Here is a 19,717-nt window from a genome sequence, read left to right as displayed (position 1 = left end):
TTTGAGGTCAAAAATTTTTTTGACTTTATTTGGCCGAAAAAAAACGCCTTACTATACTATGACGTTTTTTATGACATTTTGAGGTGAAAAAAAATTTTGACTTTTTTTGGCCGAAAAAAACGCCTTACTATACTATGACGTTTTTTATGACATTTTGAGGTTAAAAAAATGTTTGACTTTTTTTGGCCGAAAAAAACGCCTTACTATACTATGACGTTTTTTATGACATTTTGAGGTGAAAAAATTTTTTGACTTTTTTAGGCCGAAAAAAACGCCTTACTATACTATGACGTTTTTTATGACATTTTGAGGTGAAAAAAAATTTTGACTTTTTTTGGCCGAAAAAAACGCCTTACTATACTATGACGTTTTTTGACATTTTGAGGTCAAAACTTTTTTTGACTTTTTTTGGCCGAAAAAAACGCCTTACTATACTATGACGTTTTTTATGACATTTTGAGGTGAAAAAAAATTTTGACTTTTTTTGGCCGAATAAAACGCCTTACTATACTATGACGTTTTTTATGACATTTTGAGGTGAAAAAAAAATTTGACTTTTTTTGGCCGAAAAAAACGCCTTACTATACTATGACGTTTTTTATGACATTTTGAGGTCAAAAATTTTTTTGACTTTATTTGGCCGAAAAAAACGCCTTACTATACTATGACGTTTTTTATGACATTTTGAGGTGAAAAAAAATTTTGACTTTTTTTGGCCGAAAAAAACGCCTTACTATACTATGACGTTTTTTATGACATTTTGAGGTGAAAAAAAATTTTGACTTTTTTTGGCCGAAAAAAACGCCTTACTATACTATGACGTTTTTTATGACATTTTGAGGTGAAAAAAATTTTTGACTTTTTTTGGCCGAAAAAAACGCCTTACTATACTATGACGTTTTTTATGACATTTTGAGGTGAAAAAAAATTTTGACTTTTTTTGGCCGAAAAAAACGCCTTACTATACTATGACGTTTTTTGACATTTTGAGGTCAAAAATTTTTTTGACTTTTTTTGGCCAATTTTGACGCCTTACTATACTATGACGTTTTTTATGACATTTTGAGGTGAAAAAAAATTTTGACTTTTTTTGGCCGAAAAAAACGCCTTACTATACTATGACGTTTTTTATGACATTTTGAGGTCAAAAATTTTTTTGACTTTATTTGGCCGAAAAAAACGCCTTACTATACTATGACGTTTTTTATGACATTTTGAGGTGAAAAAAAATTTGGACTTTTTTTGGCCGAAAAAAACGCCTTACTATACTATGACGTTTTTTATGACATTTTGAGGTGAAAAAAATTTTTGACTTTTTTTGGCCGAAAAAAACGCCTTACTATACTATGACGTTTTTTATGACATTTTGAGGTGAAAAAAATTTTTGACTTTTTTTGGCCGAAAAAAACGCCTTACTATACTATGACGTTTTTTGACATTTTGAGGTCAAAATTTTTTTTGACTTTTTTTGGCCAATTTTGACGCCTTACTATACTATGACGTTTTTTATGAAATTTTGAGGTGAAAAATTTTTTTGACTTTTTTTGACCGAAAAAACGCCTTACTATACTATGACGTTTTTTGACATTTTGAGGTCAAAAATTTTTTTGACTTTTTTTGGCCAATTTTGACGTCTTACTATACTATAACGTTTTTTATGACATTTTGAGGTGAAAAAAATTTTTGACTTTTTTTGGCTGAAAAAAACGCCTTACTATACTATGACGTTTTTTATGACATTTTGAGGTGAAAAAAAATTTTTGACTTTTTTTGGCCGAAAAAAACGCCTTACTATACTATGACGTTTTTTGACATTTTGAGGTCAAAATTTTTTTTGACTTTTTTTGGCCAATTTTGACGCCTTACTATACTATGACGTTTTTTATGACATTTTGAGGTGAAAAAATCTTTTGACTTTTTTTGGCCGAAAAAAACGCCTTACTATACTATGACGTTTTTTGACATTTTGAGGTCAAAAATTTTTTTGACTTTTTTTGGCCAATTTTGACGCCTTACTATACTATGACGTTTTTTATGACATTTTGAGGTGAAAAAAAATTTTGGCTTTTTTTGGCCGAAAAAAACGCCTTACTATACTATGACGTTTTTTATGACATTTTGAGGTGAAAAAAAAATTTTGACTTTTTTTGGCCGAAAAAAACGCCTTACTATACTATGACGTTTTTTATGACATTTTGAGGTGAAAAAAAAATTTGACTTTTTTTGACCGAAAAAAACGCCTTACTATACTATGACGTTTTTTATGACATTTTGAGGTGAAAAAAATTTTTGACTTTTTTTGGCCAAAAAAAACGCCTTACTATACTATGACGTTTTTTATGACATTTTGAGGTGAAAAAAAAATTTGACTTTTTTTGACCGAAAAAAAACGCCTTACTATACTATGACGTTTTTTGACATTTTGAGGTCAAAAATTTTTTTGAATTTTTTTGGCCAATTTTGACGCCTTACTATACTATGACGTTTTTTATGACATTTTGAGGTGAAAAAAATTTTTGACTTTTTTTGGCCGAAAAAAACGCCTTACTATACTATGACGTTTTTTATGACATTTTGAGGTCAAAAAAAAAATTGACTTTTTTTGACCGAAAAAAACGCCTTACTATACTATGACGTTTTTTATGACATTTTGAGGTCAAAATTTTTTTTGACTTTTTTCGCCCGAAAAAAACGCCATACTATACTATGACGTTTTTTATGACATTTTGAGGTCAAAAAAAATGTTGACTTTTTTCGCCCGAAAAAAACGCCATACTATACTATGACGTTTTTTTATGACATTTTGAGGTCAAAAAAAATGTTGACTTTTTTCGCCCGAAAAAAACGCCATACTATACTATGACGTTTTTTATGACATTTTGAGGTCAAAAAAATTTTTGACTTTTTTCGCTCGAAAAAAAACGCCATACTATACTATGACGTTTTTATGACATTTTGAGGTGAAAAAAAATTTTGACTTTTTTTGTCCAATTTTGACGCCTTACTATAATATGACGTTTTTTATGACATTTTGAGGTCAAAAAAATTTTTGAGTTTTTTTGGCCAATTTTGACGCCTTACTATACTATGACGTTTTTTATGACATTTTGAGGTGAAAAAAAATGTTGACTTTTTTTGACCGAAAAAAACGCCTTACTATACTATGACGTTTTTTGACATTTTGAGGTCAAAAAAAATGTTGACTTTTTTCGCCCGAAAAAAACGCCATACTATACTATGACGTTTTTTATGACATTTTGACGTCAAAAAAAATTTTGACTTTTTTCGCTCGAAAAAAATGCCATACTATACTATGACGTTTTTATGACATTTTGAGGTGAAAAAAAATTTTGACTTTTTTTGTCCAATTTTGACGCCTTACTATACTATGACGTTTTTTATGACATTTTGAGGTGAAAAAAAATGTTGACTTTTTTTGACCGAAAAAAACGCCTTACTATACTATGACGTTTTTTATGACATTTTGAGGTCAAAAAAAAAATTGACTTTTTTTGACCGAAAAAAAACGCCTTACTATACTATGACGTTTTTTTTTGACATTTTGAGGTCAAAAAAAAATTTGACTTTTTTTGACCGAAAAAAACGCCTTACTATACTATGACGTTTTTTTATGACATTTTGAGGTGAAAAAAAATTTTGACTTTTTTTGGCCGAAAAAAACGCCTTACTATACTATGACGTTTTTTTTTGACATTTTGAGGTGAAAAAAAAATTTGACTTTTTTCGCCCGAAAAAAACGCCATACTATACTATGACGTTTTTTATGACATTTTGAGGTCAAAAAAAATTTTGACTTTTTTTGTCCAATTTTGACGCTTTACTATAATATGACGTTTTTTATGACATTTTGAGGTCAAAAAATTTTTTTGACTTTTTTCGGCCGAAATAAACGCCATACTATACTATGACGTTTTTTATGACATTTTGAGGTAAAAAAAAATGTTGACTTTTTTTGTCCAATTTTGACGCTTTACTATAATATGACGTTTTTTATGACATTTTGAGGTCAAAAAAATTTTTGAGTTTTTTTGGCCAATTTTGACGCCTTACTATACTATGACGTTTTTTATGACATTTTGAGGTGAAAAAAAATGTTGACTTTTTTTGACCGAAAAAAACGCCTTACTATACTATGACGTTTTTTGACATTTTGAGGTCAAAAAAAATGTTGACTTTTTTCGCCCGAAAAAAACGCCATACTATACTATGACGTTTTTTATGACATTTTGACGTCAAAAAAAATTTTGACTTTTTTCGCTCGAAAAAAATGCCATACTATACTATGACGTTTTTATGACATTTTGAGGTGAAAAAAAATTTTGACTTTTTTTGTCCAATTTTGACGCCTTACTATACTATGACGTTTTTTATGACATTTTGAGGTGAAAAAAAATGTTGACTTTTTTTGACCGAAAAAAACGCCTTACTATACTATGACGTTTTTTGACATTTTGAGGTCAAAAATTTTTTTGACTTTTTTTGGCCAATTTTGACGCCTTACTATACTATGACGTTTTTTATGACATTTTGAGGTGAAAAAAAATGTTGACTTTTTTCGCCCGAAAAAAACGCCATACTATACTATGACGTTTTTTATGACATTTTGAGGTCAAAAAAAATTTTGACTTTTTTCGCCCGAAAAAAACGCCATACTATACTATGACATTTTATATGACATTTTGAGGTCAAAAAAAATTTTGACTTTTTTCGCTCGAAAAAAACGCCATACTATACTATGACGTTTTTTATGACATTTTGAGGTGAAAAAAATTTTTGACTTTTTTTGGCCGAAAAAAACGCCTTACTATACTATGACGTTTTTTTTTTGACATTTTGAGGTCAAAAAAAAATTTGACTTTTTTTGACCGAAAAAAACGCCTTACTATACTATGACGTTTTTTTATGACATTTTGAGGTGAAAAAACAATTTGACTTTTTTCGCCCGAAAAAAACGCCATACTATACTATGACGTTTTTTATGACATTTTGAGGTCAAAAAAATTTTTGACTTTTTTTGTCCAATTTTGACGCTTTACTATAATATGACGTTTTTTATGACATTTTGAGGTCAAAAATTTTTTTGACTTTTTTCGGCCGAAATAAACGCCATACTATACTATGACGTTTTTTATGACATTTTGAGGTAAAAAAAAATGTTGACTTTTTTCGCCCGAAAAAAACGCCATACTATACTATGACGTTTTTTATGACATTTTGAGGTCAAAAAAAATTTTGACTTTTTTCGCTCGAAAAAAACGCCATACTATACTATGACGTTTTTTATGACATTTTGAGGTGAAAAAAATTTTTGACTTTTTTTGGCCGAAAAAAACGCCTTACTATACTATGACGTTTTTTATGACATTTTGAGGTGAAAAAAATTTTTGACTTTTTTTGACCGAAAAAAAAACGCCTTACTATACTATGACGTTTTTTGACATTTTGAGGTCAAAAATTTTTTTGACTTTTTTCGGCCAATTTTGACGCCTTACTATACTATGACGTTTTTTATGACATTTTGAGGTCAAAAAAAATTTTGACTTTTTTTGGCCGAAAAAAACGCCTTACTATACTATGACGTTTTTTTTTGACATTTTGAGGTCAAAAAAAAATTTGACTTTTTTTGACCGAAAAAAACGCCTTACTATACTATGACGTTTTTTTATGACATTTTGAGGTGAAAAAAAATTTTGACTTTTTTTGGCCGAAAAAAACGCCTTACTATACTATGACGTTTTTTTTTGACATTTTGAGGTCAAAAAAAAATTTGACTTTTTTTGACCGAAAAAAACGCCTTACTATACTATGACGTTTTTTTATGACATTTTGAGGTGAAAAAAAAATTTGACTTTTTTCGCCCGAAAAAAACGCCATACTATACTATGACGTTTTTTATGACATTTTGAGGTCAAAAAAAATTTTGACTTTTTTTGTCCAATTTTGACGCTTTACTATAATATGACGTTTTTTATGACATTTTGAGGTCAAAAAATTTTTTTGACTTTTTTCGGCCGAAATAAACGCCATACTATACTATGACGTTTTTTATGACATTTTGAGGTAAAAAAAAATGTTGACTTTTTTCGCCCGAAAAAAACGCCATACTATACTATGACGTTTTTTATGACATTTTGAGGTCAAAAAAAATTTTGACTTTTTTCGCCCGAAAAAAACGCCATACTATACTATGACATTTTATATGACATTTTGAGGTCAAAAAAAATTTTGACTTTTTTCGCTCGAAAAAAACGCCATACTATACTATGACGTTTTTTATGACATTTTGAGGTGAAAAAAAATTTTGACTTTTTTTGGCCGAAAAAAACGCCTTACTATACTATGACGTTTTTTTTTTGACATTTTGAGGTCAAAAAAAAATTTGACTTTTTTTGACCGAAAAAAACGCCTTACTATACTATGACGTTTTTTTATGACATTTTGAGGTGAAAAAACAATTTGACTTTTTTCGCCCGAAAAAAACGCCATACTATACTATGACGTTTTTTATGACATTTTGAGGTCAAAAAAATTTTTGACTTTTTTTGTCCAATTTTGACGCTTTACTATAATATGACGTTTTTTATGACATTTTGAGGTCAAAAATTTTTTTGACTTTTTTCGGCCGAAATAAACGCCATACTATACTATGACGTTTTTTATGACATTTTGAGGTAAAAAAAAATGTTGACTTTTTTCGCCCGAAAAAAACGCCATACTATACTATGACGTTTTTTATGACATTTTGAGGTCAAAAAAAATTTTGACTTTTTTCGCTCGAAAAAAACGCCATACTATACTATGACGTTTTTTATGACATTTTGAGGTGAAAAAAATTTTTGACTTTTTTTGGCCGAAAAAAACGCCTTACTATACTATGACGTTTTTTATGACATTTTGAGGTGAAAAAAATTTTTGACTTTTTTTGACCGAAAAAAAACGCCTTACTATACTATGACGTTTTTTGACATTTTGAGGTCAAAAATTTTTTTGACTTTTTTCGGCCAATTTTGACGCCTTACTATACTATGACGTTTTTTATGACATTTTGAGGTGAAAAAAAATTTTGACTTTTTTTGGCCGAAAAAAACGCCTTACTATACTATGACGTTTTTTTTTGACATTTTGAGGTCAAAAAAAAATTTGACTTTTTTTGACCGAAAAAAACGCCTTACTATACTATGACGTTTTTTTATGACATTTTGAGGTGAAAAAAAATTTTGACTTTTTTTGGCCGAAAAAAACGCCTTACTATACTATGACGTTTTTTTTTGACATTTTGAGGTCAAAAAAAAATTTGACTTTTTTTGACCGAAAAAAAACGCCTTACTATACTATGACGTTTTTTTATGACATTTTGAGGTGAAAAAACAATTTGACTTTTTTCGCCCGAAAAAAACGCCATACTATACTATGACGTTTTTTATGACATTTTGAGGTCAAAAAAAATTTTGACTTTTTTTGTCCAATTTTGACGCTTTACTATAATATGACGTTTTTTATGACATTTTGAGGTCAAAAAATTTTTTTGACTTTTTTCGGCCGAAATAAACGCCATACTATACTATGACGTTTTTTATGACATTTTGAGGTAAAAAAAAATGTTGACTTTTTTCGCCCGAAAAAAACGCCATACTATACTATGACGTTTTTTATGACATTTTGAGGTCAAAAAAAATTTTGACTTTTTTCGCCCGAAAAAAACGCCATACTATACTATGACATTTTATATGACATTTTGAGGTCAAAAAAAATTTTGACTTTTTTCGCTCGAAAAAAACGCCATACTATACTATGACGTTTTTTATGACATTTTGAGGTGAAAAAAAATTTTGACTTTTTTTGGCCGAAAAAAACGCCTTACTATACTATGACGTTTTTTTTTTGACATTTTGAGGTCAAAAAAAAATTTGACTTTTTTTGACCGAAAAAAACGCCTTACTATACTATGACGTTTTTTTATGACATTTTGAGGTGAAAAAACAATTTGACTTTTTTCGCCCGAAAAAAACGCCATACTATACTATGACGTTTTTTATGACATTTTGAGGTCAAAAAAATTTTTGACTTTTTTTGTCCAATTTTGACGCTTTACTATAATATGACGTTTTTTATGACATTTTGAGGTCAAAAATTTTTTTGACTTTTTTCGGCCGAAATAAACGCCATACTATACTATGACGTTTTTTATGACATTTTGAGGTAAAAAAAAATGTTGACTTTTTTCGCCCGAAAAAAACGCCATACTATACTATGACGTTTTTTATGACATTTTGAGGTCAAAAAAAATTTTGACTTTTTTCGCTCGAAAAAAACGCCATACTATACTATGACGTTTTTTATGACATTTTGAGGTGAAAAAAATTTTTGACTTTTTTTGGCCGAAAAAAACGCCTTACTATACTATGACGTTTTTTATGACATTTTGAGGTGAAAAAAATTTTTGACTTTTTTTGACCGAAAAAAAACGCCTTACTATACTATGACGTTTTTTGACATTTTGAGGTCAAAAATTTTTTTGACTTTTTTCGGCCAATTTTGACGCCTTACTATACTATGACGTTTTTTATGACATTTTGAGGTGAAAAAAATTTTTGACTTTTTTTGGCCGAAAAAAACGCCTTACTATACTATGACGTTTTTTTTTGACATTTTGAGGTCAAAAAAAAATTTGACTTTTTTTGACCGAAAAAAACGCCTTACTATACTATGACGTTTTTTTATGACATTTTGAGGTGAAAAAAAATTTTGACTTTTTTTGGCCGAAAAAAACGCCTTACTATACTATGACGTTTTTTTTTGACATTTTGAGGTCAAAAAAAAATTTGACTTTTTTTGACCGAAAAAAACGCCTTACTATACTATGACGTTTTTTTATGACATTTTGAGGTGAAAAAAAAATTTGACTTTTTTCGCCCGAAAAAAACGCCATACTATACTATGACGTTTTTTATGACATTTTGAGGTCAAAAAAAATTTTGACTTTTTTTGTCCAATTTTGACGCTTTACTATAATATGACGTTTTTTATGACATTTTGAGGTCAAAAAATTTTTTTGACTTTTTTCGGCCGAAATAAACGCCATACTATACTATGACGTTTTTTATGACATTTTGAGGTAAAAAAAAATGTTGACTTTTTTCGCCCGAAAAAAACGCCATACTATACTATGACGTTTTTTATGACATTTTGAGGTCAAAAAAAATTTTGACTTTTTTCGCCCGAAAAAAACGCCATACTATACTATGACATTTTATATGACATTTTGAGGTCAAAAAAAATTTTGACTTTTTTCGCTCGAAAAAAACGCCATACTATACTATGACGTTTTTTATGACATTTTGAGGTGAAAAAAAATTTTGACTTTTTTTGGCCGAAAAAAACGCCTTACTATACTATGACGTTTTTTTTTTTGACATTTTGAGGTCAAAAAAAAATTTGACTTTTTTTGACCGAAAAAAACGCCTTACTATACTATGACGTTTTTTTATGACATTTTGAGGTGAAAAAACAATTTGACTTTTTTCGCCCGAAAAAAACGCCATACTATACTATGACGTTTTTTATGACATTTTGAGGTCAAAAAAATTTTTGACTTTTTTTGTCCAATTTTGACGCTTTACTATAATATGACGTTTTTTATGACATTTTGAGGTCAAAAATTTTTTTGACTTTTTTCGGCCGAAATAAACGCCATACTATACTATGACGTTTTTTATGACATTTTGAGGTAAAAAAAAATGTTGACTTTTTTCGCCCGAAAAAAACGCCATACTATACTATGACGTTTTTTATGACATTTTGAGGTCAAAAAAAATGTTGACTTTTTTCGCTCGAAAAAAACGCCATACTATACTATGACGTTTTTTATGACATTTTGAGGTCAAAAAAATTTTTGACTTTTTTTGGCCGAAAAAAACGCCTTACTATACTATGACGTTTTTTATGACATTTTGAGGTGAAAAAAAATGTTGACTTTTTTGGCCGAAAAAAACGCCTAACTATACTATGACGTTTTTTATGACATTTTGAGGTCAAAAATTTTTTTGACTTTTTTTGGCCAATTTTGACGCCTTACTATACTATGACGTTTTTTATGACATTTTGAGGTGAAAAAATTTTTTGACTTTTTTTGGCCGAAAAAAAGGCCTTACTATACTATGACGTTTTTTGACATTTTGAGGTCAAAAATTTTTTTGACTTTTTTTGGCCAATTTTGACGCCTTACTATACTATGACGTTTTTTTATGACATTTTGAGGTGAAAAAAAAATTTGACTTTTTTTGGCCGAAAAAGACGCCTTACTATACTATGACGTTATTTGACATTTTGAGGTCAAAAATTTTTTTGACTTTTTTCGGCCAATTTTGACGCCTTACTATACTATGACGTTTTTTATGACATTTTGAGGTGAAAAAAAAATTTGACTTTTTTTGGCCGAAAAAACCGCCTTACTATACTATGACGTTTTTTGACATTTTGAGGTCAAAATTTTTTTTGACTTTTTTTGGCCAATTTTGACACCTTACTATACTATGACGTTTTTTATGACATTTTGAGGTGAAAAAAACTTGACTTTTTTTGGCCAATTTTGACGCCTTACTATACTATGACGTTTTTTATGACATTTTGAGGTGAAAAAATTTTTTGACTTTTTTTGGCCGATTTTGACGCCTTACTATACTATGACGTTGGCCGATTATCTGCCTTTTTAGTTTGTGAGAACTCCACAAACCATTGAAATGTTGGTGAGTAAAGTTTTATTTATTGTATTTATTCTAAAGTTGATTTATTTTTATATATTTCTTTGCTCTGCATCTTTTTGGGATTGATGACATTTGTTATGTTAAAATCATGAAACGTTTGACGTCTCACAAGTTCAAGCCAAATGTAATCTTTATTAGACTGTTTCTGTACAAAAAGCACTGGATCACAGGAAAAAAACAAAAACAAAAACAAAAAAACAAAAAAAAAACCAAAAAACAAAAAACATGCATCTATTTACAGCATGGCCAGAGACAGAAAAAGAAAAACCCGAGGGTGTTGTCCCCCGTTTGTATTCTAAAGACATTAATTAAACATTGTGCTTTGATATACTTTGATGATATATTTCATATTTAACAAAGATGCAGTAACTCTGCCTCTTTCACATTGAAGTAAAACATCGAAAAAAGTATATTCTGTAGTTTTTAAAACCAGGACGGTGAGAAGCAAACTTTCTACAACTGTGAGAAAAAAATGTTTCAGCAAGCTGGGGCAAAGGTGGGGGGGCGGGTTTGGGGGTGGGTGGGGTGGGGGTGGGGCGGGATGGGGGGTTGGTAGGTGGGGGGGGGGGGGGGGTCATTACTTTAACTATAAAAAATAGACAGATGTTCACCCACAGGCCAACGTCTGTCAGTTTCCATCAGTCCTGGATTTGCATAAAGTCTAATGTTATATGTCCAAACTTCAGATTCCTGCCCTCACCTGGTTTTTATTTTCCCAGAGTTAAAGGGATGACTGATGGTTCTTGTTTCCATCGAGGTGCATTTCGTTAATCACAGGAAAACACTAAGATCTGAGTCTCTGTGTCTCATTATCACCACATACAGAGTTAGAAATGTCAGATCATCTCCTCCTGTTGTGGATTTTGAAATATAAGGTGAAGTTCTTGAAATTTCAGGAAAGTGTGAGCTGAGATTCTGATCTCTATGCGACACTTTGAAGTGGTGTAAGAGTTTTCACGTAATTTTGACACATAAAATGTGAAGTTGTCAGAATTGTGAGATAAGTGCGAAACGTGAGCTGGTTTTCTTGTAAACTTGGGATCAGAATCTCGTAACTGCGAGACACTGATCTTGTACTCACACGATTGATCAGTGACACACTAATGCTGTTATCATTAGTTTGGATGTCACTGGATTTACAGATCTTTTAGTTTTACTGTGATTTCTTGAGATTATGAGATGCTAAATTCTTCTTATTCGATACAGAAGAGATCATTTTCTTGTTTCATGAATGAGGTGCACTCCCAGATTGTGTTGTATTATCTTTCTTTGTGATCAAAAAGGCTAACCGCTATAACAGCTAACAGCCAATGTAGCTTTCTCAGTTTCAGATCAGTGTCAATAATGCAAACTTGATATTATTTGGGAACCTGAAGGGCAAACATTTGGTGCAGAAAAATGAAAACTCTTGCAGTTTCATTGGGGAACGACTTGTTAAATAAATCCAATTACAAGCTCAACAAAAACGAGCTACAATCAGTGCATCGCTGCAAACTAAAACTCGCTCAAACTAAAGTAAAAGAGAAGCGTGGTCAATCGTAAGGCATCAAACAGGATGTTTAGGTGGTTTAAGTTCTCAAATTGTTCCACAGCAGAGCGGAAGACGAGCTTGCATTACAGAACAGGAACACAGTTGCATAAGTAAATGATCCAGATTGTGTGACAACGAGAACAGCACCATCAACAACAACACCAACATCGATGGAAGTTTCCTTGAGATCAGTGACCCAAAAACTGATTTTTGGAGTGGTTTTAAAATCCGCTGCCTGTTTTAAAATCGTACAATCATTCTTACCAAAAAACACAAAGACTAGGATCGGCTTTAATATTAAGATGGATAAAATATCGTCTTCTAAACATCAAAACCAAGAGATACGCTTGGTCCAAAAGTAAGAGTGGTGGAATATTATGACGTTATAAGCTTCTGAAATGTAAAAATTTCACATGACAAGGATTTTTGCCATTTCAGCATGGCAGAAAAAACATATCGGTGCATATCGTTCTAGCTTTCATCTTTTTTTTTTTTTTACTTTTAGCTTTTTTGTTTTTTGCTAAGATGCATTGCTCTTATTAAGTGCCCCAACGAAAATAGTGCATTAAGAAATAACCATGATTATACATTTCACAATAATACACAAAGGACGAGAAGAACCAGGGGAAACACAAATGATGCTGTTTACAAAAAGTTAAATATCGTATCGGAAAAGCGTTTTTATACAAAAGTGATGAAAGCAGTTTTTTTATGTCCTGCTTTCAAAAACAGGGTGAACATGTCATGATGTTTTTTGTTTTTACAAAAGGGCTAATTCCTCTCACTTGTTCACTCTTTTTACAATATCTAAAAGGTATTAAGACATCAAATGTGTTTACATATATATTTGAGACTATCATTCAGGCCTAAATCACAAAAGGAACTCCCCAAAACATACTTTATAAATACATATAAAATAAGCACAATCAGAAGAATAACAAGAAAATCTGGTACCTAAATGTGATTAAAACTGCTGCAAGCTTTTTCTGGTTAAAATCTACCACCACTCGACACACCCGCAAAACAGAACTACTGAACTGGATTCAGTCATGAAAAAAAATCCAAAACAAAACTGAAAATTAAAGACAAATGGAAAACCTTGTGTTGCCTCGACTTGATTCAGAGAAATGTTAGTGTAACATTTGCTCTTCTCTCCTCGGCAGGACAGAAAACTTACTTTTTAGAGTATGAGACTCAGACATGAATTAAAAGCTGTGGCACAGAAAGGAAAAGGCTGTTAGACGTGATATTAATCAGTGGTTCCAAGGAGTCTGGTCCACTGGGTTTCGTGGGCAGAGGGGATTGTGGGATATCTGATTGAAATCTGGAAACCGTCTGACGGTTTTTCCAGATTGAGAAAAAGGTTTGAAGAGTTTGATTCCTCCTGGTTTCTGGACTTGGTCCGACTCAGGTTCAGCATCCACGAGGGCCTCTGATCCAACGAGAACCAACCACATTCATTATCGTTTATTGTTCTTATTTATTGTGGCAGTTAAATTTGACCTCCTCATGAATTGTGTACTTTTTTTTTTTTTTTTACCATCCACAGCGTCTTTGTTTCATTTGTCTGTGTGATGAGACCAGATCCGCTGAGGACTGATTTCTGTCGCTCAGTTATGGATAAAAGTGGAAAGCAAACCTAGTTTTAGGTCTTGTGTCTGGTGCCGGTCTAAAGTTCGGCAGGTTAGGTATTAAAAATGCTGGAACAGGTTCTGAACTAAATGACTAAAACACACAAAACCACGGGAATGGTCCTTTAAATTTACCGTGTGTGCTCGGGTCCAGTGAACTGTTGTGGTCGTGTCTTTGCAGTGGACAGAGGCTCCCGGTGGACATGCTTCCTTCCTGTCTCACAGTGGTTCAAACTGATCTGAGACCAGTTCAGGCTCCACAGACTTCTGAAGTCAAACTAACCTGTTTCATAACTCAGAACAAAAATAGTCACACAACACATGGTACTGCAGACACCTGCCCTCCCACCCACAGTTCCTATCCCTGACCTCTGACCTTCTCCGAGGGAGCGCCACCCGGACGTGGAGCCACTGCAGATGTCTGAGGAGACGTTTCGGCTGTCAGATCAGCTGATGTCTGCAGAGGCTTCAGCCGCCATCAGAAGAAAGAATGAGCGCCATGACGTCGTCGTCCAATGGTGAATTCATGGATGAAGATTTTGGCCCAGAGCTCGTTTTTCCTCCGGTGCAGTGGCCTGGGTCGGACGGAGTCGGTCGGACTGAGGGATGATGGGAAGGATTTTTCACTGCTGTTGTTGCTGTGGCGTTTCAGGTGGGCGGGGCCATCAGCACTGGGGTTGAGGGGGGTCTGACGGAATCCACCTCACATGGGGGGGACAATGAGACCTGCCATGGCTGAAACAGGACGAGACACAGACAGATTCAGAGGAGGTTGGACACTGCACCAGTGTGTTCACAAATGTTCTCTCCCCATGTACAGACCAGGCTTCTTTTCATTTATTACACAATTAACACATGTACTGAATCTGAATATTCATTGGCTCAATGTTCATCTGTTGCTCTGTAAAAGAGTCAAACTGCTGTTAAAACCACCAAAAAAGCTCCATCTGCTCAAAGAGCAGCTCTGAATCACGGACAGAGCTGCCTGTGCCGCGAAATTATTTCAACCTTAATCCAAGAAAAACCAACAGGTTTGGAAACTTTTTTGAAAATAAGTTTCTGAGAATTATTTCAGTCTTGAATCTGCTTTAGGAAAAAAAGTTTAATTAACTATTTTTTTCCTCATTGGCTGTGAAAAAATAGGACTTTTGTAACCGTGTCAAACATCAATAAAAAGATCTTAAACTTTATATATATTCAATCCTTAAACTCCAGAATCTGATTCCCAAAAAGTGCCAGAAGTTATGGATCAACTTTGACCATCGAATGTTTAAAACCAGGTCTAAACATGGAACAGATCATTATCATTACAGTGACGCTGGACGTCTATGTGTCCAGGTGGGACATGGACGAGGACAGCAGAGGACGGGGGTGCTGACAGGCGGGAGGGGGGTGGGATGCTCACCCTGGAGGTTGCTGCCATTGGTGGTGGTGCAGGTGGGGGGCGGGGAGGTCTGTGGCCGCACGACAGGGGCGAAGGCGCTCTTCTGTTTGACTGCAGAAACCATATGGACAGGAGAGAATGAATAAGGGCCTATGGGAGCAGAGGAAGAAGAGGAGGAGGAGTGAGGAAGACGAGGGAGGTAAGGTAGGAGGATAAACCTACGGGAGGAGGAGGTGACGTAACGAGCAGGCAGGCGGACAGAGGGGGTGAGTGATCGGTGGGGATGAGTTGGATCGTGCAGGAGGAGGAGGATGATGGGGGATGAAGAAGAGGAGGATGAGGAGGAGGAGGAGGAATGGGTCCCTGCCTCAGATCGGGCCGAGGTCTGGAGGAAGAAACATGCTCCGAGCACAAACAGCTGCACATCTGGCAAAGTTGATCCATAACCTGAAGGACTTTTTTTTTCTTTAAAAAAAAAAAAGAACAACCTGATCCAACCTGAGAGCGGCAGCAGCTTCATCCACACAAACTGTGCAGGTGTGCGTGTGTGTGAGTGTGTGTGTGAGTGTGTGTGTGTGTGTGTGTGGACAGTCAGGTGTCTACGAGCAGGGCAGAGGCAGATTTTCTGGTGAATAAACCCGTCGTTTCTCGTTTTCTCGTGTGATTTTTGGATTTAAAACATTTTTTCTGTTTGGTTTCTGCGTCAGAATTCTTCTGATTAAAGGAGCAGTTCAACATTTTGGGATTTTTCTTTCTGAGAGCGACGTGTTCAGGTGGACGTCGGTCTGTCACCGTGTGTTCACAGGGACCGACATAAGGAAAGTTCAGTCTCGTTCTCTGTTCTCTGACAGTTGATAAAACGAAATCACCCCAGGGTCCGTTTAGATGCTGTCCTGGAGCTTTCAGTCATGTCACATGACCTTCATCATTTCAGAAAGGAGTAAACAGTACAAAAAAACTGAGCAGCTATAACTGTGCAACCTCCACATCCTGATGACGTTAGTGAGTTTTGAACCTTTCACTGAATCGGGGAAACGTGAAAACGTTTTAGAGAGAAATCAGAAACATGAAACTCATTAAAGAGCTGCAAACTTTTCACATTTATTCTTTAAAATTTGTTCATAAAACAATCACAGGTTTCATTCAGTAGCTTTTCTAGAGCTTTTAATCGAAACAGATGATCTTCATCTGTAGGTCTGCTCAGCTGTTGTAGATCAAAGTCAGATTTTTTGGACGAATTCGTAGAAACGTCCATGTTTCCACGAGTGAAGATCATGTGACGCGACTGATCGTTGCAGATCAGCTGCTGGAACCTTTTAAATGTTTGCTGAATTTTAACTTCGGGCAGAGTGAGCCGAGCTGCTTCCCCCTGTCGCCGGTCTTTATGCTAAGCTAGGCTAACGACATGAGACTGATCCATCTGAACATTTGACTCTGAAGTAGAAAGAGAAGAAGAGTGTGTCAGAAAATGCTGAACTGTTCCTTTAAGAGCTTCCACAGAGCCTGTGAACCACAGTGTGTCTGTAAATGATTCAGGGACAGCATTTGAAAATGGAACTGTAAAATGAAACGGGGGAATGTAAATGTGATTTATCGCTTCATGCCAACAACTATCAGTCTGTCCTGGATCGCTGCTTCTTCCTTCGCTCATTTCCTTTCTTTCTTGGCTCCTTCTTCTTGTTTTTCTGTGTCTTTTTCCAGCTGATATTAATGGATTCAGCCCAAAGCGTGAATGCATGAATGCATGAAGGATGCAGTGAGGGTGTTAGTGAGGTTAGTAGAGGGTGGGAGGGGGGGGGGGGGGTGAGGAGGAGGGTGGACAGGGGGACAGTAAGAGGAGGGAGGGAGGAGGTGAACGATGCATGGCGGTGTTCAGTCCACACACACACACATATTCAGACTCTCGGCGGCGGGAAACTGTAGCTCAGCCAGGCGAGATGTGAGCCCACCTTTTGTTTAGTCGCCAGGGACGACAACATCACCTGGCACGGAGACGCATTCTGAGCTCGCTACCTTCTAAACAAGTCTCACTGAGACTCGCCGAGCTCTTTGATACAGAAGCCAAAACAATGGAGCGCTCCCCGCGGGCGAGTTTAGACTTTACCCGTCTCCAAAACACACCTGCGCCTTCCAAGCAGCAGCTCCGACTCCAGGCATGTTAATCAGAGCCCAGTGTAAAGTTTCAGTGGCAGAGGAACAACAGGGCCGACTGAAAGCTACTGAAGCATCAACTCATCTCCTGCAGCGGGAGACGCTTCACTTTTATTCACTCCTTTTATTCTGTGCGCCAGAACTACAAACTGTTCCTCACCGGCATCTGTCTGATAACCTCAACACAAATACACACAACAACAACAACAACAGCTCTGCATCCAAGAAACACACAGATCATCACACACGAAACACGGATTTCATCACGAGCAGCTTGTTTTGCAGGTATCGGTACAAAACTGATCTCAGGCTGTGAGACTGGACGTTTTACAGGCGGAGCTGGAATCCAGGTCTCCTTCAGTGACCTTTGGTGGGATTTCAGTCGCTGATTCTCGCTTCTCTTTATTTTAATATCAGGCCGAGATGTGTCCTCTGTCTCGTCCCACAGGTAGCGCTCTGTGTGGGACCTAAATTACCTGAAGTATCAAAACTGTCGAGTAAAATCTAATCTGACATCTGTAAAGTGTGTTTACTTGTTCCATAAACAGATAATTCACTTCAACTTTAACCAAACACAGCTGAGCATTGAGATTTTCAACTGACACATCACCTGCTTTCAGTGCATGCCTTTCAACAGACGCTTCAACCTTAGCAGACACCTTGGTTCCCTCTGTACATCCACTTCAGCTCAACCTTCACCTGACACATCAGCTGCTTTCGTCAGTTAAACTTTAACAGACATTTCAACTTCAGCTTCAGCCAAATGAAGTGGTCAGCGCCCACATCTGCTTCCATCACTCAAACACTCACAATCAACTCTGTCAGTGGTTACACGTCAACTGACGCTTCAGCTGAGTTGCCTTTACCTGACACTTCAACTGCTCTCGTCACGTAAAACGAAGCCTTTCCACTCTTCAGAGCTTTACCTGACACTTCACCTCCTTAAATGCTTAAACTGTGACTTTCACCGACATCTCACAAACAGAGACTTTACATTTTAAGACAAAAGCTCCGACGATTCAACACATTGAGACATTTAAACTGAAAACGCTGCAGACATCAGCTGCTCTCCCGCCTCACGGCCTCTCACACCAGGGTCGGTTTTTTGATTTAAATGTTGAAGTTACTCACTTGCGTAAGCGGAGTTGGCGGTGGAGCCGTTGAGGAAGCTGGGGGATCCTGGTACGCCCAGGTTGGTCATCCCCGCCGCTCCGTATCCGTTCATGGTGGATGTGATGGTGTTGTAGTTGGACTGCTGAGGCGTGGAGCTCGGCACGTAGCCGCGAGGAGACACGCTGTTCGAGTTACGGGAGTAACCTGAGAGGAGGAGAGACGTCAGCGTCAGAGAGATCTGAGTTCTTCTTCATGGATTTATTCACTGACTGTGTCCTGGAGCAGCCGAAGGCAAAGAACAAACACGGTCAGTGAAGGTTTCACACTTTCTGCTGTATTAATTCATGTTTCCCCAGAAACAAAGTTCTGAAAATGAAATTCAGACAAATGTCCCTCACGTCCACCACACCACAGAGCTAAAGGTTGCTTTTCCTGTCCACTAAAACTCGCTAACAGTTTTTCTACTGATTTATGTCCCAGTTACTTTCAGAAAGAGTCGACTCGTTTTTCCACAAAACGTCAAAAAACTGAAAAACTGACATAATCAAACGTCCAGAAAGCGACAGCTCTCAGAGTAAGACAGCAGCAAACAGGGAGGAAGCGCTCACAGATCCCTGACCAGTGTTCTGTCAGTGTTAATGTGTCAGTGTTAATGTGAAGCTGCTGTGAGGCGTCAGCAGCCTGATTCCCATCATGTGGAAATGTTCGCTCTCTGTCCGGCTCCTGGTGTCGTCAGCTCAGAACGAGGCCTGTGGGTTTTATCCCGATCGCTGTAAACACATCATGAATCTTTCAATGGAACGATCACAGCAGGAAAGACCTGTCCCCACTGTCCCCACTGTCCTACTGTTCCCACTGTCCCACTGTCCCCACTGTCCCCACTGTCCCACTGTTCCCACTGTCCCACTGTCCCACTGTCCCCACTGTTCCCACTGTCCCCACTGTTCCCACTGTCCCCACTGTCCCACTGTCCTACTGTTCCCACTGTCCCACTGTCCCCACTGTCCCCACTGTTCCCACTGTCCCCACTGTCCTCCTGACTGTTCCATCTCTGAGTGCTTCCTCCACCACAGAGAGCAGAGTGTGTGTGTGCGTGTGTGAGTGTGTGCGTGTGTGTGAGTGT

General features: G+C 35.8%; 1 protein-coding gene across 3 annotated transcripts in view; it reads right to left on the bottom strand.

Moving 5' to 3' along the window:
- Positions 1-12,778: 12,778 nt before the first annotated feature.
- The window catches only part of LOC121188826 (transcription factor COE3-like), a 110,903-nt gene continuing 103,964 nt past the window's right edge, over positions 12,779-19,717 (bottom strand). For 2 of the 3 annotated variants that reach the window (XM_041048744.1, XM_041048743.1), the window contains exons 14-16: positions 18,613-18,798; positions 15,352-15,441; positions 12,779-14,681 (exon numbers count right to left, since the gene is read on the bottom strand). In XM_041048744.1, coding sequence (XP_040904678.1) covers positions 14,650-14,681; positions 15,352-15,441; positions 18,613-18,798 — 308 coding nt within the window. In that variant the 3' untranslated portion in view covers positions 12,779-14,649. The remainder of the gene's footprint in view (positions 14,682-15,351; positions 15,442-18,612; positions 18,799-19,717) is intronic. The other variant, XM_041048745.1, reaches the window with a different exon arrangement.

This window comes from Toxotes jaculatrix, chromosome 10 (genome assembly GCF_017976425.1).
Source record: "Toxotes jaculatrix isolate fToxJac2 chromosome 10, fToxJac2.pri, whole genome shotgun sequence".
NCBI classification, from domain to species: Eukaryota; Metazoa; Chordata; class Actinopteri; family Toxotidae; genus Toxotes; species Toxotes jaculatrix.
This window is presented reverse-complemented; position numbering and strand designations above follow the sequence as displayed.